Raw genomic sequence first — 26711 nt, 5'->3', positions numbered from 1 at the left:
TTGAGCCGCCAAAGGCCCCTGACATGGCTCATGTAACGAATACATACTTACATCAGTAAGTAGTAACCGGGACCAATGGCTTAACGTGCCTTAGGTATAAAATCAGCTAACCAGACTATTACAACTCAGCGTCCCAAATTTAAACGATTTACCTTAATTTAATCCGCAATATGATAGCTCATCAGGAACAGCGACGGGCCGTTCTCGGGAATGTTTCCTTTTTTTTTTTTGACGTGACTTATTGTAGATTTGCCGCAGATGGCATTAACTACTTGGCCGGACAAATGGGGAGCGCTGAAGACTCTCACCCGGTACAACGTTTAAGACAACAGGCCTGAGGGTGCCCAGTTGGGCGCGAACCTCGGCTCAGGGCGTCGTCTGAGAGGAAAAATATTTGAAAGAATTAATCGACCCTAGTGGGTCGATAGCGATAAGCGCTGAATGAGGTAGGGAATGTTTCCAATGTGGGAGTGTTCCTTTTGTAACGTCTCTTTAATATTAAGGACACTGGCTGCTTTTCTTTTTCAAATTGTTCTTTCTTCAACTCTAGTTTTATCTGCCTAAAGGTTAGGCAATACCGTCTTCACCATAAGGGCACACGGGGCCCGTGCCCAGGGCCCCCATTCTCGGGGGCCCCGAAAGATCTCACACATTTTATTCTCAAAACATTTTTGTCGGGCACATTACACTTTTTCACAAATCAGGAATCTTATCAGAAGGTTAGATTTACAAGGCATATCATATACTACACCATTATATTATCGATGACTGCAAATTTTCCAAAAACCAAAAAATCTATGCTTTATTTGATTAACCTAAAAAAAAAAAAAAAAAAATATCTTTATTTCGGAAATTAATCCATATATTGTACTTAAGTATTTAGTATTTGATAAATGGGTTCATAGGTACTGAGTAAAAAATGTAAGTGTTTTTCTTTTTTTTACTTTCCAATTCGCTTTTTTTACTTTAAAAAAGGGCCCCAAATTCTTGTGTGCCCAAGGGCCCCAGCCTAGTTTAAGACGGCGCTGAGGTTAGGTAATAAAACTCTTTTTATATAACACTAGCTTTGTGTGGGAGTGCATGCCAAATTTCAAACGTCTAACTGGAGTGGTTTAGATTTTTCATACAAAAGGATTTTCTCGCTAATTCCCGTTCCCGTGGCAATTTCGGGAATTCCTTTCTTAGTGCACCTCTACGGTACCTATGCTACGTTCCTTCCAAATTTCAAGTGCCTACGTTTAGCCGTTTAGGCTGTGCGTTGATATGTCAGTCAGTCAGTTTCTCCTTTTATACAGGGTGTTAGTGACATCGTAACGAATACTCAGAGGGATGATTCAGACCATGATTCTGAGTTAATATCAAGTGGAATTTTCCGTCGCAAAATTCATGTTATTTTTTTAGTTTTTTTAAATTATTTTCAATTCTATACTTTTGCAATGGAAAATTCCACTTGATATTAACTCAGAATAATCAGCTGAATCATCCCTCTCAGTATTCGATACGATGTCATTTACACCCCATACAAGTACCTCCAGTAGCCATACAAGTAGGTATGGGTGTTAGTGACACTGTAACGAATACTGAAGGGGATGATTCAGACCATGATTCTGAGTTGATATCAAGTGGAATTTCCTGTCGGAGAAGACTAAGTCATGAAAATTTTAGAGCTTATTTAAATTATTTTCCGTTCCATACTTTTGCGACGGAAAATTCCACTTGAAATCAACTCAGAATTATGGCCTGAATCATCCCTCAAAGTTTTCGTTACGATGTCACTAACATCCTGTATATATTTAGAAGATTTAAGTTTTAAGAGTTCATACGACACTACGACAGAAAATAAATTGGGCATAAGTAGGCATACATTATATTTAAATGATCTTTGTTGGAAATCCTTACTTTTAATACAAATATATGCGATAAAAAATATTTTCCCTTGAAATGGGAATTTTTCGGGTTTTTTCCCTCAGAATTGGGAAAATTCCCAAAACGCGGGAATTTTCCGGGTAAGAACCCAACACTAGTTTCTCCTTTTATATATTTAGATTTGCGCCTTTTTACTGCCGGGAATATTACCGAAGTGGGAGCATTCCCGGGGACGGCCCATCACCGATCATGATTTATAGTTAAACTGAGGATCATTTGAAGGGTGAAAGGGTGAAAAGCCAAGGGTGAAAGGCTAAGGGTGAATTCATAAAGGGATGGTTTGTATACACTTTGAAAATGAGAGTCCGCTATCTGCTTCGTAACGTGACGAATGCTTTTAATTTCCACCCGGTTTAAAAGTAGTGGAGGAGGTTTTCTGGCCACGTCTTTCCCTCAGCGTTACAGATTCCGATGTGGTAGTAGTTTTACAGCTAGTTATATAATATGTAATTTAGTTTTTGACGTTCAAAAAGCGCTAACTTTGTAAGCCAATTTTGAAAAATAAGTACTTTTGATTATTTTTTTTGTGGTGATTGTAATATTTTTCTTTATATTTAAGAAGGCACTGTAGTTTCGACGCACCGCTGTCTCAATAGATTAGTTTCCAACTAGTCAAATCAGTTACTTTTTACTAAACGTGAAATAAAACACGAAATTACTATGGAGTTTGTATGAAAAAGCAACCTGGGACGTCATAGAAAAACGTGACAAAATGTCGGACTCATTATTACGTTTTTCTTGATTAAAATTCACAAATAAGTTAAATAGACATCAGAAAACGTTTTTTGTCGCCTTTAGATATGTCATTATGTATAAAATATGAGTATTTCATAATTTATTTTTGACCTAGGAAAGTACCCAATTGGGATATAGTGGCGTCGTGAGTTTAAGTCATGTAATTAGTACAATTTCTTTGAATATGGGGTAGCACCTTTCTTTTTTATTTATTTTTCAGCCATGGCGACAGTGCTGCTAGTAATGTAATAGGTACCTATCAGCATACATTGGTCTTCTTCTTTGCTAGTCGATGGCGATCGATACTAAGGGTGGTATTAATAAACTAATCTCAGCTGAGACTGTCCTTAAGATCTGCTCAAGTCCCTGTTTTTATATAAGAACTGTCACATTGACATGATCTTGAGGGCGGTTTCGAAGCTGAGATTAGTTTATTAATACCACCCTTAATTTTTGCTGACTAATAATTGGCCACGCTTACGGCATTGTCAGTGGCTTCGTGAAGGTCTTTAATAGTGCAGGAGTTAGGGCATTTAGGACAGCACAAAAGGTGAGCCATAGTTTGTTGTGATATTCCACACTCGCAATCATCACCACCATCAACCAGGTCTTTTTTTGTGCCATTTGCGCTGCGGGCTCCCAAGGTTACAGCTTATGTTGCCTATACCTACAGAATGACTGAGTTTTGCAAATAAACAAAGGTTCACTCGAGCGAGAGTCCTTGATATCTAAATTGAGTAAATCTCGAGGACTCTCATATACTTATAACATACCCTACTCCAGTCATGCCTGAAGCAAAATTCATAATAAAAAACAAAAATTACATTTATAACCTCGAATCTTTCAGAAGATCTCCAAGAGACAGCCGCCGACGGTTTTAATCAAAAATTCCCCTTTTAGAAAAAGGAAAAACAAAATGGTGTACACAAATAAAATATTCCACTGTTCTTTATTACAAACTTCCGCATCTGAAACGGCAAAGAAATTAATACTGTTCAGTCTTCAAGTAACTAATAAAAGAAACGGTTAAGAAAAAGAGACGAGAAGACAGGAGAATTCCGTAGGAATAGCCTTTTTCTAGCTACTCCCATAGACATTTTCTTTATGTTTTGGTTTTCCCCGAAGGGCAGGTCAAAGGGAACTATACCCATGCAGCCATGTATTATGTATTATTTTTCTAGATAATTAATGAAATGATGAAAGGTGATGTCGATGAATAATAAAACCTAAGCCCCCACCCTTGGAGCAGACTCCTACTCCGAACCTCAAACGAATTAAAGGCTTGTTGGCACGAAACGAAAATAGACACCTAGGTACACTTTGTTTATTGTATATTCTAAAAGTAAGTGCGCAATGCAAACAAATGTCAAATAGCAATATTGCTTTCTCAGATGAATTGCTTCGATGTTGCCATTTTAACCCCTAAGATCATGATACAAGCCGTGACATAATTATATGTCCTTTTAGTCGTTACATGAGTCATGTCAGGGGCCTTTGGCGGCTCAATAGGTAGTAACCTTGACACCAGAAGAAGTGTAAGTTTGTACTTACTGATGATGTGTCTAATTATAAAAAAATAAAGTAAATATTCGAATTCATGTTTAGATCTTAAATGTATATCACGTGCTCAGCGGTGAAGGAAAACATCGCCAGGAAAACCACATTCCGGAGAAACGCGTTTCGGAGGTATGCAAGATAGCATAACCTTTTCATAAATTTACCTCTTTGAAACCGTTTTTTATTCTTTCATTGTCCTTGTATTTTGATATAATATTACTTTGTCTTTTGGCTTCTCAAATATATTGTTTTTGCATGAGGACCAGGTTTTTATTGTAGGTATATAAGGTTTTTATTGTAGGTATCGAGGAGCTCGGTGGGGCAGCGGTCAGCGCGCTCGGTCTGCGATTGTTGAAGTTAAGCAACTTTCACAAAGGCCGGTCATAGGATGGGTGACCACAAAAAAAAAGTTTTCACCTCGAACTCCTCCGTGCTTCGGAAGGCGCGTTAAGCCGTTGGTCCCGGCTGCATTAGCAGTCGTTAATAACCATCAATCCGCACTGGGCCCGCGTGATGGTTTAAGGCCCGGGACGGCCCGTGCCCCAGCAGTGGGGACGTTAATGGGCTGGTGATGATGATGATGAAGGTATTATAGCCGTCCTTCAAATAAAAACACTTTGTACTGTTTAGTTATTTGATTATTCTACTAAAGAAGGTTTAAACTATAAAGTAAAGGATATTGTAAAGTAAGTAGGTATATCAGTAAACAACAAAACTAAGGAAAACTAAGGCCCCCATACACCTACAATAATAATATTGCACAATATATCTGCATGCACAATATTATTGAACGTGTAAGGATAGTATTGAAACATTGCACAATGATTGAACAAAAGATTGAACGAGCTTAAGCAATATTTTTTTTTCTTGCACTGTGTAGGCTTAACATTGCGCAATATTTTTCACTTTAGTTTTCGGAGCGATCGCGATCGGTCAGTCACGGTATTATTTTTTTATATTTCTCTTCTTCTCATTTAAGGCTAAGTCGTTTAAAAGCCTTTCATGAGTGTAAACTGGCCTTCTTTTCAACCATTCTTTAACCCATATACTTACGTTTTTTTTTTCTATTCAACAAAATTAATTACCAGCGCGGCTGCCGCCAAAACTTCGTCGTCAGACATGTTGCTCGCACGAAAATATTGTTCAGACTGGTTTGTCAATTTTATTGAGAGAATTTATTGAACTTTTGGAATCAAAGGGGTTATTCAACATTATTGCACAATTAGAGGATTGTACAATATTATTGTAGGTGTATGGGGCGCCTAAGGGGAGCGGTAGCGAGCGGGCGGGCGGGCAGTGTGCTTATTTGGCGCGCGATTAGCACCAATAGGTGGCGCGTTTATTTTACTCGCTACAGTATGTGAATTGCGGGTTTAGCACCGTAAGCACGCGACTCTTTCTCGCCGTGACTGAGAACATCTGTCTCTTTCTGTGCAGTACTGTGAGAGAGTGACGGGTGACGAAGAGGCGAGGCGAGAAAGAGTCGCGCGCTTACGGTGCTAACTAAGCCCGCTGTATTGGGCTGGTATTCTCCGTTCCGATGATGACTCTCTTGAATTTCACAATAACATTTTCTTATCCACTGTAAACAAAAGGGACGGATGATTGACAGTTGTTAATTTTAAAATGAATGAATAACCCGGGCGAATCAAATAGGCATCTCGAAGTATGTATCCCGTTTGACCTGTGCTTTCAACTTAATTCGGTCGGGTTATTAGCCAATGTAAACATTTTGACAAGGTTGTTTCTTCAGCATAAAATTGACGTGTGTATCATAAATTTTGCACATGTCGATCACCTCCCCCTTTCCTTCTCTGCGGATAAGAAAATGAGGTACCTTTAACTTTAAGTAAAATTAGATGGTGTGTCCTTGAATAAGCACCGATAAGTACCTACTTTATTTCTAGGTATTTAGTTACATTATCCTTGTAACTTCCTTTTACAAATACCCCTTATTTTGCCTTGTGGCACATCTGTCCACGGGAGTTATTCGTCAACTCGTCCCATATGCCTACGGCCCATTTGGGACGAGTTGAAGAAAACAGAAAAAAATGTCATTTTTATTGTGCAACTCGTCCCATTTATTTTCTGTGTGGAACTTTAAACCTTATCAACGTTGAGTACTGTCAGCAAGACAAGTGTTAATATAAAATGTATTCCTTTAAACTGTTGTCTTCTTAAGATTTTTTTATCAACATTGTTTTGATTATATTAATATTATAAAATTTTAAGATTTAAAGATTTTCTGCGAAAATAGTTCATTGTTTCATTTTACCGACGTATGGACAAATTTTATCAAAGGTACAAGTGAATACAATAGATATTTATGGCTTTTGGTTACTTGCCGAAAACAAACAATGGTTGTGGCGCTTGCTTTTGAAGTAAATGATGCAGGTGGCCTATGAATAGAAAAATGAGACCGCAAAATATCTTTTTGTTTTTTTGTTGTCCAGTGATGTTTTATAGACAATAAAGTAATAAAATTACTTTGTTGATCCTTCTCTTATCTTTGCACGTGCCGCTCTTGGAGAGGGAATATTACATAGATATGATTGATTTAAAAACAGGGTTAGTATGCTTTCTACTTCCCGACAGGAAAAGTGAAGTGCTACGTTATTCAGTGCCTGTGGAACATCTTCAAAAATATTACCGTTGCTTTGAATTTGGACTCCGATCCCTTTGTGAAATCTGTGACTCTGGCTTCGAATTTTGGACTTTGATTTGAATTTGATTACTGTGTGTTTAAATGGTGTAAAGTCTGTGATGAAAATCTTTTTTAACTGTTTATTGCTTTATAATTATTACTTTTGTAATTTTTTATTATTATGTTCATTCAGTGACAAATCGGTATCATTAAATAATTTGTAACAAACACATAGTTGTTTATTATTTCTATCCTTACACTTTTGCTTCTGATTGTACATTTTATCATGTCGATACTAACGTGGGCCGAGTTGCAGAATGAAATTTTTGTTTATTTTGATTTTCTGCAACTCGTCCCAAATGGGCCGTAGGCATATGGGACGAGTTGACGAATAACTCGTCCACGGATAAAGTGGGATAATGCTCTGGGGCGTTTAAATTAAAAAAGACCCTTGCCAGCTTTAAAGTTCTCATTTCTCCCATTTACGGTTTTATGTACAGTCAGTAGCAAATAGGTAGTGACAGTCAAGGTATACATATAGTTAGCAACATCCACAATGTCCAATAATTAGGGACGTTCAAAGTGGCCGTATAGAGAGTAACACTCTAAGTGACCAAAAAGATCGGCACAACAGGCGTGTTCAAAAAGTTGACAAGCTAATCCAGATTCGCGAGACGCTTCCAATGTCAAATAGTTCGGCTCAATTATGTCGTCGTAAATATGACAACACTCACTGCGCCAATGGTATCCAAGCAGTCAAGTCAGTTTAAAAATATGGGGACGATTAGCTTGTTACCAACTTTTTGAACAAGCAGGTTGTGACGATGTTTTTCGTCACTTACGGCCACCTTGAACGTCCCTAATTATTGGACATTCTGGATGTTGCTAACTATATGTATACCTTGACTGTCACTAATGATACCGACCCCGCCGGCGTGGTCGACGATTTCCCTCATTCAGCGCTTATCGCTATCGACCCACTAGGGTCGATTAATTCTTTCAAATATTTTTCCTCTCAGACGACGCCCTGAGCCGAGGTTCGCGCCCAACTGGGCACCCTCAGGCCTGTTGTCTTAAACGTTGTACCGGGTGAGAGCCTTCAGCGCTCCCCATTTGTCCGGCCAAGTAGTTAATGCCATCTGCGGCAAATCTACAATAAGTCACGTCAAAAAAAAAAAAAAAAACAACTGTCACTAACTCTTTGCTTCTGACTGTACCTAATTTTAAAGACACGTAATCACACCAGAGTTAATAACGTTTGTAATGAAGATCATAACTCATTTATAACACTGCGCCCGCGGCTTCGCTCGCGTTATATTCGGGGTAACACGGTTCCCCTTTCCTAATGTACCAATTTTTAGTTTCCTACCTTGAAAATTGCTAAAAGTCCCATATAAAATTTTGGGTCTGTAACTTTAGTTCGAATGTCAGTAGTTCGATGAATGCTTATTCGACTGAAATATTTTTCGAAACCCTTTTTACCGAACGATCATTCTTGCGAGTCAACTTTGTATCGAACCCCCCATTTACCGACGAACGGTTGACCGAAGCATTCATCGAACAACTGGAAATTTGAAATGTGAGTTGTTCGATGAATGCTTCGGTTAACCGTTAAATATAATTCGAAAAATATTTCAGTCGAATAAGCATTCATCGAACTACTAAAATTCGAACTAAAGTTACAGACCCATAAAATTTCACCCTCCCTTTGAAGGGGTTGCGGGCAAAATTCTAAAACAAAAGACGCATTTTTTTTGTTACAAATATTCCGCATACCAATTTTTAGCCTTCTACCTTGAAAATTGCGGTATGCTTCATACAAACTTCCACCCCCCATTTTAGGAAACTCTCCATCCCTATAAACACAAGTTTTAATATCACGCGCGTACACGCTCCTCGTTGCCCGCATAATTCACATCGATATCCATTCTCGCAATCATAAATATCCGCTGGGGTTTACACCGACACGGGCTGGTGATGCACGGCGCTATATTTCACGGTGACGATGCATCGAGTGCCAATTTACCAGATGGCTGGGTGACGGGAGTATACGTTAGGGAATTCGGAGCGCGGCCGCGAATATACAATTTTATGTTTTTTTTTTTAATTGTAAATAGGTTTATAATGCGGGTGTATGTGGTAGAGTTGGAAGAGGAAGGCCTAGGCATACCGCGATCACATCTTAGACGTTTTAAAGAAAGGCCAGGGGGTTTAAAATGGCCACATCTAAAGTAATATTGCAATTTGACATTTGCGCATATAAAAGTAAGTGCGCAATGCAAACAAATGTCAGATAGCAATATTGCTTTCTTAGATGAATTGCTTCGATGTGGCCATTTTAACCCCCCTGGTCGAGAGTAATCTACTCTAATCCGACGTACATTCCTGAAATCTTTGATGAGAGTGGAGGAAGCGACGTTGGTAAGGTGTGTCAGGGTCGTAGTAAGTGGAAACCAGTAGTCTCTGCCTACCCTAATGGGAAATAGGCTAGGTTTCCGTTTGACCACAATCTCACCTGATGATAAGTGAAGATGTGGATTAAATTAGTACACGCTTACTATTTGTTCTGTGTAATTATTATTATTTCTTCTTTCGTGTGGATTGTGAGATCCAAGACCGACCACATGGACCCTGGTGTCAGCCAACTTGAGCCCTAAAAGGACTCTGACATGGCTCATGGAACGACTACATACTTACTTATAAACAATATACTTAGTAGCTCTCCGAAGCACGGATCATCCTGTCTTTTAGGTGATGGGGTGATCAGTCTGCGTGTCCTAAATACTCTAAGAATTACAAAGTGATTTTTGTTATGTCTCCGAGTGCCCAGCGCTCAACCACTGAACCACAGAGGCTGTTACGAAGTGTATTATGCTTATTCTAAATAATAAAATAGATAACAAAGTATGTATATAAATTTATTGAAGACCCGCTGCATTTCATTCATCTTAAATCCAGCAAATCGACAAAAATATCCTACTACAGGAGTTTAGGCGCACACGATATACTTCACTGAACACTACTTACTAATGACAACTTTTAAGGGGCGTTTTTAATCACAATAAGTCCCCGTGTGTCACACGTGACCAGTGAAAGGTACGTACTTGATGTACGATGGAAAGGAGACAGGTATGAATATATTGGCTCCCCTGCCCACCCTAAACAGGCAGTGACCTCAATATAGTGGTCCATCTATATCTATTAACTATTAAGTACCGTTTTCTCGGAAGGAAGAGTCATTTTAAGTGAACAAAGTAAATTAGGTTTTTTAGAGTAGTAGGCTGAGCTGTAGACCATCTACGGGTCCACAGGTGGCAAATAGTGGAACGGCCATCAGATATGACGGTTAGCTGCGAATATAAAAATAAGCAGTCCCCGACCAAACAGCGACAGGATTAGCAGAACGTAGTGGGTAGCTCACTGGGACGGGCTAGCCTATAAAATGCTACTTAGGTTCTATGACGATCTCGTGTCGTAGCGAGTAGGCGCCGCTACTTCAAAAGCGCACCCCTGATGCCGGGCAGCAGGGGTAGCAGTACTGGTTGAAGGCCGAGGAAATGGATTCTGGTAGGGCTCTAGCTAGAATATCACTGATTGAGAAAATAATACTGCGGAACGGAAGGCGATTGGGGCAACCACCGTTCTACACGTCACGTAAGAGCGCAGCTCTTAAATAAAGAGAGAAACCTAAATTCGTTGAAAACAGCTTGTAATTTTTATCTCCAAATCTCAGGTAAGGTAGGACGTTGCTTCGGAAGTAAGCTGTTGGTCCCGGTTACTACTTACTGATGTAAGTAAGTAGTCGTTACATGAGTCATTTCAGGGGCTTTTGGCGGCTCAATAATAACCCTGACACCGAGGTTGATGAGATTTCACCTCACAACCCACACGTTAGAAGATTTAACCGTCATTACTCACTTAGGTAGGTAGTATGTGCTACTTACGAAAGAAGCTTTTGTAAACATCATTTAATATTTATTTACCTCACAAATCATAAACAAAACATTTAAAAAAATGAAGGTTCACAGTATAAACATATAGATAACAATCACTTCAGAACCCCGATACCGACTTCGCCGGCGTGGTCGAGGATTTCTCTCGTTCAGCGCCTATCGCTATCGGCCCATTAGGGTCGATTAATTTTTTCAAATATAATCCCCTCAGAGGACGCTCTGGCCCAAATAGTGCAGTAAGTCACGTCAAAAAATCTAAAAAAAGGCGCTTATGTGGTCTTCCCTATAAGTCGACATTGTATCATGCAAAAGGTATACAAAATAGAACATTTAGAGGTATAGTAATACAAGTCTTTCAGAACGACACACCATTCTTGGTCAAATTCCCTAACTCCCCTTCAAACAGCACATCATTTATGATCTTCTCCGCAAACAACTTTTGTTCGCCGCTAAGTTTCTTCAATTTCATCGCCCAGTGTTTCGCTAGAATATCTTCTTTTGTTTTAGGTTTTTTATAGTAAGTCGTTGTAACGGTCATGTATTGTTCTGGTTCGGGTTTTTCATGTCCTTCAACTCCTTCTTCTTCTTCTTCAAGGTTAATTTTTCTTCTTTTTACTGTGATAGTTTTGAGTACGTTGGTGTGCTGTCGTGTGGTAGATGGGGACTGAACTGTCGTGTCCTGGAAATCGCTGTCTGGAAGGTACTTCTGTTCTACCAATGTGTCTTCTGTATCCTGGTAAAAAATAGATTAGTTTTAATACCATACATTATCATAATATCTAAGTACTTATCTGCTGGTTGGGAGCATACAATTTTCGGGATCTCGTCTAGTTCATAAAAATGTAAAGTTAGAATGTAAAAATGTAGAAAACGATGAAATATGCTCATTTGTGACAGTGAAGTTTTTTAAACAAAATATTTTTTTAAAAGAAAACAAATGCCTGCATTCTTTAATATTACTACCTAACTAAATAATTAAGTTTTCTTTGGAAATCAGCATAATCAAAACAAAAAGTATAACTCAAGGAGACTCGCCCAATCCCGTCAATCTCGAATGGGCCCGCTAAAATCGGTATTGCAGTCCCTAAAACACACCCGAATGTTAAAACTGTTGAAAAGTTTTGGTATAAATTATTAATAATTAGGACTGAACCGTCTAAATAAGTAAATCATTTTTTTAAATAACAAACTATCATATTTTTATATAAAAAAAAAGTTTTCATCTCGAGCTCCTCCGTGCTTCGGAAGGCACGTTAAGCCGTTGGTCCCGGCTGCATTAGTAGTCGCTAATAATCACCAATCCGCACTGGGCCCGCGTGGTGGTTTAAGGCCCGATCTCCCTATCCAATATCCATCCTGTGGTCGCGATCCTCAGCAGTGAGGGAACGACGAAGAAGATAGGGAAGGCCCGTGCCCCAGTAGTGGGGACGTGAATGGGCTGGTGATGTGACTCAAATGGAAAAAAAATATTAGGTAGGTATGATAAACTGTTTGCAATATAACATTGATAACCAGTACTATATTTTATTATCGTTGTGTATAAATATATTCAAAAGTCTAGAATAATATAATATCCCCAGAGGATTTCTAAAAATATACCTACTTACGGTAACGTTGTTTACACGACGATACCTAGGTACTTCAATGTACATAACAATCTTATGACTAGGCAGTATGCTCTGATGATCTTAGCCTGTTCCATATCATGGACGAATATCAAAAAAAATGTACAACACCAACTCTATTTAGATTATTTTGACATAAAATTTACTCAGTCACCATTATAAAACAATCAACGTAAACCAGCAATGTAAAACAAAGTGAAAATATTTCTTGCCTGGAACAGAGTGAGACAAACCTATTGAATGCGTAACGTTAGAGCAAGACAAAAACTAAAGCACGTGGTCTCTGGCGTTCCGATACGAACCACGCGCGCGTGGATGACGCAATGCAATCTGGTGGCCTTATTTTTGAATCGTTCGCCTTCAACTCGCGTGCGAAAATGTGTATCTGTCTCACCTTGCAAATGACAAGATCTAAGGTGCTACGTGAAACGGATATATGCTTTGACATGCGAATCGAAATCGAACGATTCAAAAATACGGCTCCTGTCAAATCAACATTGACGTTGGTTGACGTGTGAAGTTTGTTATTCATTTTACATTGTTTACATTTACATTTTGAAGAATGTATACTGTAAAATGTTGAAAAATATAAAGGTACTTACAGAGCTTTTAAAATTCCCGCCTTGCGCTTCATCAGAAAGAAATAACAACTCGTTATAATACCAAAGATGCGGCTTGTATTCGTCGTCTCCTCTCCGCCGCGCCGCAGCCACCTTGCGTCTCTCTTTGTTAAAGTTAGTTCTCAATATGTTTATCTTCTTTCTCACTTGCTCCTTATTGAAGTCGGGCCTGTACGATTGAAGCTCTTTAACCATCTCGTCTAGCGCGCGAGCTTTCTGCTGTTTGTCGAGGTAACCGATATGTTTTACCTTCCATAATTCCGGGCGATTTCTGTATAAATCAATGAGTATGGAAACGAAATCACGTTCAGTGACTATGTAGGAATATTCTTCGTTTTCTAACACGTCCCCCATGGTGGCGGGTGGCGAGCGAGCGACTGAAGCGGGCTTGAGCCGAATGAACACGATTGACAATGTCGGTCAATACGCTCGGGTGCCCCCGCTCGCTCCCCGCGCGGGTCTCCGAGCCATATTATTATTACGTTTGTTTTGGCGGCAAACGATATATCCGTTCGCTTCGAGATTGCTTCAATATCGAGAATGACGCGCGCCGTTTGCAACTTTATTCGTCAATATTTAGATAGTTACACTTAGATAAGAGGTTTGCTAATATTATGAGTTCTGTTTTGGGAAAATACCTAAATGTCGGGTAGATTGCCCATCCATAGTCAGATACTTATTAAATACTTTTAATCACTACAGAGACAAAATTATTACGAACGACATTGCTATTTGTTTCTTATCAGGAAATACCTACATTGAATCTATTTTATAATAATATACTTTAAATAGGTATGAAGAGTTGAATAAAAGCAAGTAACTGTACCTATGTAATTTAGTTTTTATTTTTCAAACATTACATTACAATAAGTTTTTATGAAAAAATATTGCTAAGCTACTTATGTAGTAGGCATTTCCATTTGCTGACTTTACTGTGGCAACACGACACCAATTTGGGTGTCTTTGGATAAGTTTCCCATCTCTGCTTCATAAAACACCTCGTTTATAAGCCTTTCTGCGTGCAGCCTTTGTAATGCTGGCAATTTATTCAATTTTATCGCCCATGGTTTTGCTATAAGATCTTCTTTAGGTTTTGGTTTTTTATAATACGTAGTTGTAATAGTCATGTATTTTTCTGGTTCCGAATCTTCTTCTTCTTCAGGAATTTCAATTTTTCTTTTTTCTACAGTTACTTTTGTTTGGTTGTTGGATTTAGGAGGCGTAGATGATGTAGGTTCAAGTGGGTCGAAAGATTCTTCGGGTATAGTATCATTTTCTGTTTGCTCTGCATAACATTCTACATCTTCATTTTCGTCGTATTCTACATCCTAAAAAATAAATAAAATTATATTAATCACAAAAAAACAGTTTAAAGAAAAAAAAGTTTCATTATAAAGAGTATTTCTATTTCACACACAGCCTAACAGCCTCTGTCGTCTAGTGGTTAGAGCACTGGGATCATAATCCGGAGGTCCGGGTACGATTCCCGGTGGGGACATTGTCGAAATCACTTTGTGAGACTGTTTTTTGTTTGATAAGGACATTACAGACTTGAATCACTTGATTGTCTGCAAAATTAAGATGATTGCGTGCTTCGGTGGGCACGTTAAGCCGTTGTTCCCGGTTATTAGGCGTAATAACACCTCCACCAAATAGTAGTGAAGCAGCGCGGTATGCTCCATGCCCCTCCGGTTCATTGACTGTTTATGTTATGTATATAATCACATAATTTCTAATCACAATACTTAATACATCAGGAATGATTAAATAATTGATGGTGCTTATAATAATCGAGTAAGCTTAGAGTACGCTTATCGTGTGGGTTGTGAGGTGGAATACCAACCTGATCAACCCTGGTGTCAGGGTTATTATTGAGCCGCCAAAGGCCCCTGACATGGCTCATGTAACGATTGCTCAAGTAAATAGTAACTGGGACCAACGGGTTAACATGCCTTCCGAAGCACGGATCGTCTTACTTATACTATTAGTACCTTCGTAGAAGTGGACATCACGTCCTTTTTAATACAATTTATTATTTTTTTAATACAATATATAACGGTCTTCGTGGTCCAGTGGTTAAAAGTGGGGCTCACGATCCGGAGGTCTCGGGTTCGAATCTCGATGGGGACCTATCACAAAAATCACTTTGTGATCCCTAGTTTGGTTAGGACATTACAGCGTGATCACCTGATTGTCCAAAAAGTAAGATGATCCGTGCTTCGGAAGGCACGTTAACCCGTTGGTGGTGGTAAGTAAGTAGTCGTTACATGAGTCATGTCAGGGGCCTTTGGCGGCTCAATAATAACCCTGACACCCGGGTTAATGAGGTTGGTAATCCACCTCAAAACAAAACTTACAGGAATTTGAGGTTCACGTTTCAAGTTTAATTAAAAAAAAACGTGATAAAATGTCGGAATTTTTATTAGGTACCTTTATTGATTAAAATGTATTTAAATAAGTTAAATAGAAAAAAGAAAATATTTTTGGTTAGATCTGTCTTTATTTAGTAATCAGAAATTCATAATTTATTTTGAACCTAGTACGACCCAATTATTGAGACATGTCAATTTCCATTAAAATCGGCGAGCTTCTTTCGAGGCGCATACCTACTCTACGTAAAATTCAATATAAAATAATAATTTAGTGGTTCAGCTATCCCAAACAATATTTAGTTTTAAATACGTCGCTATGGTAATGTTTCAAAAGGTTCAATATAAAACAAGCAATGAAATGTAAATTGCAAGTATTTCGTACCGGTGCCGCAATGAGACAACTATAACAAAACTTCGTATGTTAGAGCGAGACAACAATATATACAATGCGAAATCAACAGCGCCCTGTTATTGTCTGACAGTTTGAGTAATCTGTGGCAAGTATTATGTCCATTTTGTTGGCATAAAGGTCTTTGTAACCACGCCAAAAAATTTAAAAAAAAATGCCCATTTTGTCAATTTGTATTTTGGTTATGTTTATGATTTAATTTTTATAGAAAAAGCTAACGTTAAAGTGAAAATTACATGTATAAAGGATACTCACGGTGCTTTTACGAGTTCCAATATTTGTTCGTTGTTTCAGTACATTTGTCCGCTTTTGTTCACCTTGTTCACTAAGAAATAATAGTTCGTTGTAATACCAGGGTGTTAATTGAACGTCTTTGATTCCTTGACGTCGCGCTAACGCGACTTTGTGTCTCGCTCTACGATAGTTGCTTCTGAATATGTTTATCTTCCTCTTCAGATAATCTTCGTCAATCTCGGGTTTGTACGGTCGCAGCGCTGTCGTGATTTCTTGGAGTGCACAGGACCGTTTATGCCTGTCAGTGTAATGAGGGTGACTGTGCTTCCATAATTCTGGATGATTTTTGTATAATTCTATGAGTAAAGATATGAAGTCGCGTTCGGATATAAAGTAAGCGGGTTTTTCGTCAGTCACAACGTCTGCCATGGCGGCGAGCGAACGACTGAAGCCGAATGAACACGACTGATCAGTCTCGGCAATGCGTTCGGTTCCCTCTCCCGCTACCCGCGCAGGCCCTCGCGTCGCGCGTTTATTTTGGCGGCAAACGATAAAATATACGCCATTCGTTTGCTTCAAACATACTATACATCAATGGCTTCAATATCGAGATAGGTATTTACCAGGTAAATAGACAAATCTTTGCGGTTTACCGTTGCCATTGTCTGTACCTACTATTTTTTTTTTCCCAAACAATAAGCGCTGGTTGGTGCCGTAGCATGGTTCTATCACAAATGGCTGAACCATTTTCTTAAAGAGAAATATAAGCCACTAAGTAACTGGTAATTTTATTTTATTCTTATTCTGCAATAAAAAAACAAGTACTAGCTGTACTTCAGTAAGTTAATGCTGTTATTGATTTTAAATTTTAATGGAACTAGGTAGGTACTAATGACGGACATTCCAGGTTAAAGGCCCAAAAAAAATAATAGAACAGCACCATCTCTGGTGCTGTTAAAATTAAGGTGATAATTAATTAGCTACCTGTATTCTCATTGCTACATACTAGGTATTTATTCAAAAACATAATTGTGATGGCAGAGGCATAATAAAAATAATTATTGCTTGATATTATTATTATATTATTTATTTTTGATAAAAAAATATAATTAATAATAATAATTTCTGTTAGAAATAAGTTGTGCCTTTTGTCTCTCCTCATGTTGTCATATTGTTTCTGTGTTATCTGTGTACAATAAATACATTCTTGATATTTGGATCAGATATCTATGTATTGAATTACCTATGTTGCTACCTACCTATATTGCTTCTCTTTATTTTGATCAGAAAAATAATGGGTGGAAGATGTGCTGTACCTGTAGAACATGCGTCATCATTTATACCAAAAAAACAAAGATATAAGATGCTCATGGCTGTTATCCATGAAATTAGAAGGTTAAACGAAGGCTATTCTGCACAGCGCCATCTATTTTATATTACACAGAAAATTATTGGAAATATAAAAACAATTGTTTATACAAATCATCTTAGAATGGCTCCTTTTTCAAGTTTAGTATTAAATTTAATTTATCTCAGACCCGGTCATATACTCAATTGTTAAAAGTAATTATAATTATATATGAAATGTTACATTATGTGCATGCAGTGTTCTCCTCTAAGTAATGAGGCAATTGTATTTAAGCATATATTTTGTATATTCTTTTTATAATGTTTATTGTACTCATTGTTGGAGAACCAAATAAAATCATTAAATTTTTTGGGTAACGTAACCTCGAAAGTCTCTCATTGACAAGTCATAATAATACTATGCGACACCATCTCAGCGGCCGCGGAATATCTTTTGTGGCACGGACTTTATTTTAACCCTGGTAGGTACAAAAAAGTATAAAATAGTAAATATTGCTACGCTATGTAGTATTTCCTCTTTCTGGCAAATACTATGGCAACACGACACCAATTTGGGTGTCTTTGGATAAGTTTCCCATCTCTGCTTCATAAAACACCTCGTTTATAATCCTTTCTGCGTGCAGCCTTTGTAATGCTGGCAATTTATTTAATTTCATCGCCCATGCTTTTGTCATATAATCTTCTTTAGATTTTGGTTTTCTATAATACGTAGTTGTAATAGTCATGTATTTTTCTGGTTCTGAATCTACTTCTTTTTCAGGAATTTCAATTGTTTCTCTTTCTACTGTTATAGTTTTTTGGTCGTCGAGTTTGTGAGGCGAAGCTGGCGTAGGTTCAAATGATTCTTCAGGTGCAGTATCAGGTAAAATATCATTTTCTGGTTGGTCTGGATAATATTCTACTTCTTGGCTGCCATCATCTTCAACAGCCTAGACAAAAAATAAAATTGTATGTTACAAATTATAAACACATAATTCCAATCACAACATTTAACTACACAGTGATGATAAATAGAATCATGCCGCTTATAGGTAATTATTGTTGTCGTCAACCAATAGAGATGCAGAGCTGTGGTAGCTCAGTTGTTAGAACGCCTCTCAGATAGAGATCGCAGGTTCGAATCCAGCACAGGCCTTTGATTTTTAAATAGGTGACGTAAGCTGGAAAGCCCCTCATTGATAAAAATATGTACAATTTATAATAATTCTATGCAGATAATAAATATTGCAACGACACTAGCTCCGCGGCCGCGGCCGCAGGGCTTCTATCGTGTTCGATTTGAAAAAAAATATCTCAACTAACATAAACATTTCGTTCTTAATACATTGATAGTTTCATATTATACTGTTACAAAATGTTCAATATACAACAAGCAATGTAATCGAACCGCTGCCGAAATGAGAGAGTCGTAACAAAATTCCATATGTAAGAGCGAGACAACAATACATACAATGCGAAAGCAACATCTGTCCTGTAGTCAGTTTTGAACCACAGTGTTTTTTTGAGAGTTTATGTTCATTTTGTCAATTTGTAGTAATGGTTATGTTATGTATAAATATAATGTATAAAGGAGACCAACTTACGAAAATTATTCGTCGTTTTCTGGAACTTCTTTGTTTTTTCCCTCGCTCAGCAAGGAATAATAGTTCGTTGTAATACCAGGGTGCTCGTTTAATACATTTATTGGTTCCTTGACGTTCCGCTATCACTATTTTGCGTCTCACGTTGTTATAGTTACTCCTCAATACGTTAATCTTCTTTTTTAGATAATCTTCGGTAATTTTAGGTTTGTATGGTCGAAGCGCTGTCGCGATTTTTTTGAACGCGCGGGATCTTTGATACCTGCTAGAATAAAGAGGGTGATTGACCTTCCATAGTACTGGATGTTTTCTGTATAATTCTATAAGTGTAGATGTGAAGTCACGCTCGTATTTGTCATCAGTCACAACGTCTGCCATGGCCACAGAACACTATTACTCCTAGCGGAGAAGAATGACAACTCCATATAAAGCGGTTCGATACGAGAGCCATCTAGTTTTGGCCCACGCTAACACAGAATAGCGCGGGAATTACGAATCGTGGCCTCGACGTTGATCCTTAATTAAAAAATTTAGGTTTTTCTCACTTGTAAGAAAACTCGATGTATGTTCTTGGAAATTTGAAAAAAAAAACAAGAGTTTAAAAAAAATCCAAGAACGTACATTAAGTTTCCTTACAAGATAATAAATAAAAACAACAAGTACTGAGAAAAGTATAAATGTATGTATTTATTCTTCTTCTTTAGTGTCGATGATAATGAATTAAATGAAAACTATATATTTTGTAACAATAGAATTTTCGTAAATTAGGAGCAATGGTGCAAATATCACATTTTTCTTCTTATGAAAAGATTCTGTTGCATGAATTAACAGAAATGCGGTGTAGAACCTACACTGAAGGATTGGATTTCATTCATGAAACTGAACAACTTTTCTCACGAAACATGGGCCAAACATTTATTTTTATATAGTTTTTATTAATACCAAATAGTTCCTACGCAAAAGTTGCGGCAGTCCCAATCCTTTAGATTTACTTCCTTATTTTATTCTATACAATATGGTTCGTAGTGGACAGAAGATTGCTAACTAAATGTCAAGATAGATAATAAATCCAGTGGTTTGTTTCACGAAACCTCCAAGTCTTGTAATTATAGGTGTGTAACCATGGTCACGCATGGTAATTGTGAAATTTAAGGGTTAGTATGGTTACACATTTGTAACTTGTGACTTGTAAGTTTCGAGAAATAAGCCCCAGGTCGTACTGGCTGTTAGGACCACTACGACCAACACAAAGAAAAAGCCTCCTTAATCAAATCATTCCAGAACAAGCAGCATTATGCTTCATTTACACCGGAGCAACAACGTGCGATATTACCGCATGCCACGTCTTTAATGTTTACACATAAAACTCGATTTCAATTTTCGTCGTTCGTACACATACTCATTTTTGTAGGCGCACCGACGATGTGGCATGTGGCAATGTCGCACGTTGTTGCTCCGGTGTAAATTAGGCATTACTTATGCAATATTATATTCATTTTTCTTTGTAAAGCTGTCGCAGATGCTTGTTCTGAAAATTCTCTATTTTTAAGAGTACAGAATCTTTTCATACAAATAAAGAAAACGCTATTTATTATACTATCAATATTTGTCTCTTTGTGAGAAGTGCAGGCATTCAAAAAATCAAAATTAATTGACATTTTCACATTTGTATAAATGTTCTTTTTAATCTCATTTATGTGAGCCTTTTCGTTTAAAAAAATATTAATTAGTGTAGCACTGCACTCCACACAATTAACAAGATTTTTTGTAACATATTTAAGATTTCGATTTTTTTCGCTGTACTCTCGCCACTCAACAAAAGAGTGATGATTTTCAATATCTTTTGTTAAAAATATTCTTTCGCAGAGGCTGCAGCTCGTCACAGGAAATTGTTTAATTAAAAACCCACACACGTAAGCACACGCTTTAATTTCACCACTTTCTTCGTTTAAAGCATCCTCCATGGGTGGCAATTCAATATAATTAAATTCATTCGGTGTGCTTACTTGTGTGGGTTTCGAAACTGACAACATTGTTTCAAAATTATTAATTACAACATTGTTGTCAGTTTCACAGTTCCCTGTGGTGCCAACACGCGACAAATTATTTAATATAGCTGTCTTAAGCCCAGCCACAAACTGCCCAGTGGTAGGGTTTGTGTTAGACCCACAATATCCTCGGATGCAACCAAATAAATTTTCAAGTGGGTCCTGCTGCAACCTCCTTGTTGCCAAGCTCAATTTTTTTTTATTGTTGGACAATTTTTGCCACAATATCTCGACACCATTTATTGTCCATATCCATCCTTCTTGAGAGGGTGGCTTTCGAGAGCAGCCAACAAAAGTCAAATCAGAAAATAAAACTTTCATTTTTTTAAAATGTTCAATATGAGGACTTGTTTGTGATAAATTGGTTGCGTGAGGCTTTCCCCTTCTTAAATCAGCTTGCTCGCTATTCAAACTGTCGAACAATTTGTCCATATTGCTGACTAAATCCGCCGTTAATGCTGCCTCAGCAGGAAGTTCTCCTGAAAAATAAGTAGGTAGGTGTATGATAATGATAAGACATAGCTATTGAGTCTTCAAGGAAAGAATCATTCTTTTAGTGTTTATTTTTAAGCGGTCCTTTAGATTGCTAGTTTTTTTAGTCTAGTTAGGAGTTATACATCATTAATTAAAGACAATTATCTTTTTAATATTATAATAATATAGTTTCAGGGGCTTTGCTGCGGGAATAAGACATCCGCTTTCGCCAGGTTGTTGGCAAACGATCGCTTCCACCACCACCAACGATTACAACTAAAATTTAGATCTTAAATAATAGCATGATCAAAAATATGTTTTTCCTTTTATATTCATAAAAAGTTGAGGTTTTTCTTACCGGTGGATATTCTTGCAAACATTCCTGCAGCAACAGAGTGGCTCAAAACTTGTGCTGCTAGGTTTACTTTCATTTTTTGCTTGTTATTAGGGTTTAAATGGTCTTTTTTTAAGCATGGTGCAAATACAAAGTTCGGGTTAGTATTGTCAATTTGAAAAAATTGACTTATATGGCTCCACTTTGCAACACCTGTAAGTAAATTTTAAGTTTAATATTTCTTAGTGCCATTTGAAAAACATAAAAATAATAAGTGTGCACGGTTTGTTAAATTTATTTTGAGCAGTTTTACATTCAGGATAAACTGCGTCCGTCGTTGGCATTCTTTGGTCTGAGCTTTTGCTAGGTTTACATTTGCTGATCACTGTGAGTGCTTTCTCAGTTTGGTTAGGACCACTAACTAGAGAACAAAAAAGCGTCAGGCCCATCAGTCAGGCGTCATCTTATGGGTAAGGTGGTCTAGTATACTGTCAAGTATACTTCTGTAAGTAGGTAGTTAAAAGAATGAAAACAAACATTTCATACAAAATCTGACAGCTGTTATAGCCCAGCAAAATGATAAATTACCAATTGTTAAAATTGGTCGCACAGCTCAAGTTTGTTTACCTTCTTTTAATTGCCTACTTCTGTAAGGTATAGAAACTCTAGCACGTGGATTTGCTGGGTTGATTGGCCTTGCAGTTCAGTTCATAGGTGTTTTGATGTAAATAAAAACAAAATTACCTCTTCCTGTTTTTCCTGTTGAATGTATATTCGAAGAATACTCAATGTCATATTTGATAAACAAATTTCTGAAACATTTCAGGAGATGTGGCGTGTCATATAATGTTACAATTTCTTTATCTCCTATTTTTATGGATGGATTTTCTGGTGTTGCGCCCAGGTTGGATAGAGCCCTCCTATTAACTCCATCCATATCGCACACTGTAGCAGATATATTTACTCCAGCTTCGAAGCATCGCTTTAAGACCTGAAATACGTTAGAAGTTGAAAAAACATACTTACAATATGAAATTTAATATCTAAATATATAAAAGAAACTAATCAACTGAAATATCAGCGCACAGCTAAAACCGCTAGGCCTAGAGACTCCAAATTTTACACATAGGTTCCTTTTGAGGTGTAGGGGAGCACTAAGAAAGGATTTTGCGTGCGATATTTCTACGGGAATGGGAAAACGGGAATCACGTGGGTAACGACGCGGTAAACAGCTAGCTATAATATAAAAATATTCATTACCTCTTTAATGAGTATAGCAAGTCTGTCCGCTGTAACAAAACTGCTTGAAAAATAGTGTGCTATTGGCTGCTTCACACGTTTTCTGATACCACCAACCATGAATACTAAGGCATATCCTGCAATATTTTCTGATCGGCCTTGATTTCCGTGGTCTTGAAAACCTTCAATTAGGTCACTTTTACAATCATAATTGAGATGTTTCTTTAGCGACATCTCATCAAACATCAAAATATATTCATTGTCTGTCGTTTTTTGGCTTTTCACAAATTTTTGCATGATTTTAAAAACTGCTTCGTTACATCCTACTGTAAAAGGTATTTTACTTAAGAGGTTTTTCAAGGTACCAGGTGAAGGCAATGTGAAAAGCCTGCGTAACAATCGGTAACAGGTTGGTGATCTTTTAAAAATTCTGAGAGCTGTAATTTTCTCCTCTCTCGACCATCTTCTTCCTCTCAATTTACGGTTACAGTTTCTTATCTGCCCTTGCAAAAAAAGTGCAAAAGCAGGAGTTACTTTTGCTGATAATTTTTTAACATTATTGTCATCAGCTATGGCATTGAGCATTGTTTGAGCTGATAGTGCTTGTACGCGTTTTTGTAACACACAAATTTTTTGCAGATATTTCATGCATTTGGACTGCAAGATCTGCTCTTTTTTGGTCTTAGGTTTTCTGGACCCTGCTTCAATGCAAGCCTCATTTGTGCTTCTTGATGGTCCCGGTTGACCCAGCTCCTGTTGCTCAATCTGCAAAGAAACAAATTTAAAGTTAATATTGGATGAAATGGGAGACAAAACTCACATAGAGCCACTTCTTTCCGGCAGGCTTCCCCGAGTACTCAAGACGAGCCCTGGGTGGAGTTATTGGGCACAATACAACTGGATGATACACCAAACTCATAGCACTGGATAAGTTATACAATAAATAAATAATACCTACTAGCAACAAACAAATGTATAAATAAAAATAATGTATGTAATGTATGTAATAATGTATGTAATTGTAAACGAATGTATTAAGTACTGTACTTATTTTTAATAAATAAATAATAAATAACATGAGCTGACAAATAAAGTACTAAGAACCCGGTAATGAAAATTCCATTACGTATGTAATTTCAATATTTTCTTAAGCGAAAAATATGTCCAGTTTGCCTATTCTAGGAACCTAATCTAGGATTGGGTCTGGTTTCCCTTCTGGGACACGGAGGTAGATCTCAGATGGCAGTCGTTCTGTGTAAAAGCCAGTACATAAACTGCCTATATACGTCCCACTGCTGGGCACAGGCCTCCCCTCAATCAACCGGAGGGGGTATGGAGCATACTCCACCACGCTGCTCCACTGCGGGTTGGTGTAAAAGCCAGTACCCTCGTCAAATCCCCTAGATAAGGTAGCCGACCCAGTGAGATATGGGAAAAAGGCTTGGGAGATGATGGTAAAAATATGTCCAGTCCATTCTTGGATGTCAAAGAATCTCTGTGTCAAATCTAATTAAAATTAGTACACCCATTTGGATTTAATAATAAGGGATTACATTGTGAACTACTTACTGTTCCATGAGCAGGCTGATTTGTGATGTTTGTTAGTACCTGGCTATGTACTCCGGAAGTACCTGGCTGACTTGCCACGAAGATAGGCACATGTTGCTCAATCTGAAATTTTTTTTTATTTTTAATTATGATTTCAACTTAAAACCAGTGAGATCCTTATAACTTTAACCATAATTATCTTCTTTAGCATTCTATTTATTTATTTTACTATTTAACCGGGTAAAATCTACTGAACCAAATCGGCATAGAAAAATTCAGTTTATCATTGAAGGCCTCTTCTTTGTAAAGGGGTTGCCATATGTCATACATTTAGCAGGCAAGTTGAAAAGAACAAGTATGATTTCTTCATAGTCTTAGAAAGTACACAAACATGTACAGGCCGGGTCTGTCTACATTTCTAATACATTTTTATATCAGAGTTTAATCCATATATTTTCTCACAGCTGACATTTTTACACTTAGGTAGCACTTTCATATTATAGCCTCTGCCTTTCAGTAGCAGTTCTACAAAATGTCAAAATACAAAATAAAATAACAATAACTTACGTCTCTGGGGACTGCAGTCCTTAATAAATATTTTCGAGTCAGATCCGTAAAATCCTCTTCTTGGAAATGTTTTGAACAAAGCATCCTGTGCTCATTGTAGATCTTTTTCAGAAATTCTACAGAGCTAACATTTCTTCCAGGGTACATGTACTGTGCCCATTGCTCACAACTGAAATAATAAATTAAAATATAACATTATTTCATTGTGTTATTATGTTATCAACAGACAAATAACTAGGTTAGATAACTGACAATTGAAATAACAAGGAAATCAATTGGTGTTAGCACATGTTTACTTACCGAACTAGGTTATTGGTGCCAGGCTTAAGAGCTCGGAACAATTTAATGCCGTCTTCAGCGGGTGAAGAGCCGCATTTAAAACATTTCCGTTTGTTCTCCTTATCCGACATCGTAGCACATAAAGAGTCACTGTCTCACAAAACACCACGAAAAAGAGTCGCTGTCTCGAAAATCACTAAAAAATGATGATATTCTGCACGTTATCGGAGGAACAGTAGCTCAACTCGACGATACGGTAAGGAATATTCACGAAATATTACAGAACAAAATCAACACCGATGCGTAATTGCGTAGGCGCCGCCATTTTGAAATGACAGTGACAGACATTTTTTTTTGTTTTGGTTTTCCCCGAAGGGTAAGGCAAAGGGAACTATGCCCATACAGCCATTTCTTACGTATTTTTTTTCTTGATGATTAATGAAATGATGAACGGTGATGATGATGAAACCTAAGCCCCCACCCTCGGAGTAGACTCCTACTCCGAACCCCAAACGAATTAACTCAAAAGTCCGCATAAACTTTTGAGTTATGGAGCGGCTTCCCGGCACGAAGCGAAAATAGGCAGATACACTTTGTTTATTGAATACTCCTATATAATAACACTCGCGAATGTCTTCCGACTAACTTAATGCGATTATTAACCACAAAACACCACTTCGTATTAATTATTTAGATTACTCAATGAAGAAAGCAACTGTCCCGTTCCCGTTTCCCGCCGAAAAAACACAGTGACAGACATCAAGGGATAGGGTTGCCAGTATATTAATATATATTTATTTCCAAAAATTAAGTTTATGTATTTTTTAAATAATTGGCTTACCAAAAAAAAATGGTAATTATATAAATATTTAATTGATCTAACAAAGACTTTGTTTTATTTTTTATATTAGTAAAAAACTCAGCAATAATTTTCGGTATATGCGCCCTGAATTCTACTACTCTTACTAAAAGTCTTTCAGATTATACATGGCCACATTTGTTTTGGCCCCCGTAGGTATCGAGCTCCCCCCATACATTGTTGACACCCGCTGGCCATGGCGGCGGGCGACCGACTGAAGCCGATTGGAGCCGAATTAATACGAATCATTCTTGCTCGGTCAAAGCGCGCGGTTCCCCCTCCCGCTACCCGCGCGGGCTGCTTCCGACACGCGCGTGTTTTGAATAGTTTGAATTTCGAA

At 37.6% G+C, this 26711-nt stretch overlaps 4 protein-coding genes across 5 annotated transcripts; all 4 read right to left on the bottom strand.

Annotated features, from left to right (window-relative positions):
• Positions 1-10470: 10470 nt before the first annotated feature.
• Positions 10471-13442, bottom strand: LOC126368638 (uncharacterized). The gene is made up of 2 exons (XM_050012712.1): positions 13043-13442; positions 10471-11548 (listed from the first exon to the last, which is right to left on the bottom strand). The coding sequence occupies exons 1-2, from the start codon at positions 13412-13414 to the stop codon at positions 11171-11173; spliced, it is 750 nt and encodes a 249-aa protein (XP_049868669.1). The 5' UTR covers positions 13415-13442; the 3' UTR covers positions 10471-11170.
• A 439-nt stretch (positions 13443-13881) lies between these two features.
• On the bottom strand, positions 13882-16537 carry LOC126368637 (uncharacterized). Its single transcript, XM_050012711.1, has 2 exons — positions 16097-16537; positions 13882-14388 (listed from the first exon to the last, which is right to left on the bottom strand). Exons 1-2 carry the CDS (start codon positions 16502-16504, stop codon positions 13990-13992), a joined length of 807 nt encoding a protein of 268 aa, XP_049868668.1. The 5' UTR covers positions 16505-16537; the 3' UTR covers positions 13882-13989.
• Positions 16538-17133: 596 nt separating this feature from the next.
• On the bottom strand, positions 17134-19401 carry LOC126368644 (uncharacterized). Its single transcript, XM_050012717.1, has 2 exons — positions 19027-19401; positions 17134-18372 (listed from the first exon to the last, which is right to left on the bottom strand). The coding sequence occupies exons 1-2, from the start codon at positions 19399-19401 to the stop codon at positions 17974-17976; spliced, it is 774 nt and encodes a 257-aa protein (XP_049868674.1). The 3' UTR covers positions 17134-17973.
• A 282-nt stretch (positions 19402-19683) lies between these two features.
• LOC126368613 (uncharacterized) lies at positions 19684-25864 on the bottom strand. 2 transcript variants are annotated; one of them, XM_050012672.1, is made up of 7 exons: positions 25534-25864; positions 25234-25402; positions 24688-24789; positions 23140-23883; positions 22624-22870; positions 21904-22092; positions 19684-21550 (listed from the first exon to the last, which is right to left on the bottom strand). In XM_050012672.1, the coding sequence occupies exons 1-7, from the start codon at positions 25641-25643 to the stop codon at positions 20496-20498; spliced, it is 2616 nt and encodes an 871-aa protein (XP_049868629.1). In that variant the 5' UTR covers positions 25644-25864; the 3' UTR covers positions 19684-20495. The 2 variants fall into 2 exon arrangements, with proteins under 2 accessions (XP_049868629.1, XP_049868630.1); XM_050012673.1 differs by lacking the exon at positions 24688-24789.
• Between the last annotated feature and the right edge of the window lie 847 nt (positions 25865-26711).

This window comes from Pectinophora gossypiella, chromosome 8 (genome assembly GCF_024362695.1).
Source record: "Pectinophora gossypiella chromosome 8, ilPecGoss1.1, whole genome shotgun sequence".
NCBI lineage: Eukaryota > Metazoa > Arthropoda > Insecta > Lepidoptera > Gelechiidae > Pectinophora > Pectinophora gossypiella.
Note: the sequence above shows the minus strand (reverse complement) of the source record. Positions and strands in the feature narration are given on the sequence as shown.

What these genes read in the sequence shown, in the direction of transcription:
- LOC126368638 (XM_050012712.1), bottom strand. Translation starts at nt 13,414, where the DNA reads ATGGGGGACGTGTTAGAAAACGAAGAATATTCCTACATAGTCACTGAA. An exon ending in GCGGGAATTTTAAAAGCTCT is followed by an intron (nt 11,549 to 13,042) that starts GTAAGTACCTTT and finishes ATTTTTTACCAG; the next exon opens with GATACAGAAGACACATTGGT.
- LOC126368637 (XM_050012711.1), bottom strand. Translation starts at nt 16,504, where the DNA reads ATGGCAGACGTTGTGACTGACGAAAAACCCGCTTACTTTATATCCGAA. An exon ending in TTGGAACTCGTAAAAGCACC is followed by an intron (nt 14,389 to 16,096) that starts GTGAGTATCCTT and finishes TTTATTTTTTAG; the next exon opens with GATGTAGAATACGACGAAAA.
- LOC126368644 (XM_050012717.1), bottom strand. Translation starts at nt 19,401, where the DNA reads ATGGCAGACGTTGTGACTGATGACAAATACGAGCGTGACTTCACATCT. An exon ending in GAAAACGACGAATAATTTTC is followed by an intron (nt 18,373 to 19,026) that starts GTAAGTTGGTCT and finishes TTTTTTGTCTAG; the next exon opens with GCTGTTGAAGATGATGGCAG.
- LOC126368613 (XM_050012672.1), bottom strand. Translation starts at nt 25,643, where the DNA reads ATGTCGGATAAGGAGAACAAACGGAAATGTTTTAAATGCGGCTCTTCA. An exon ending in AACAGGAAAAACAGGAAGAG is followed by an intron (nt 22,093 to 22,623) that starts GTAATTTTGTTT and finishes ATTTACTTACAG; the next exon opens with GTGTTGCAAAGTGGAGCCAT. An exon ending in GTTTGCAAGAATATCCACCG is followed by an intron (nt 21,551 to 21,903) that starts GTAAGAAAAACC and finishes CTTATTTTTCAG; the next exon opens with GAGAACTTCCTGCTGAGGCA.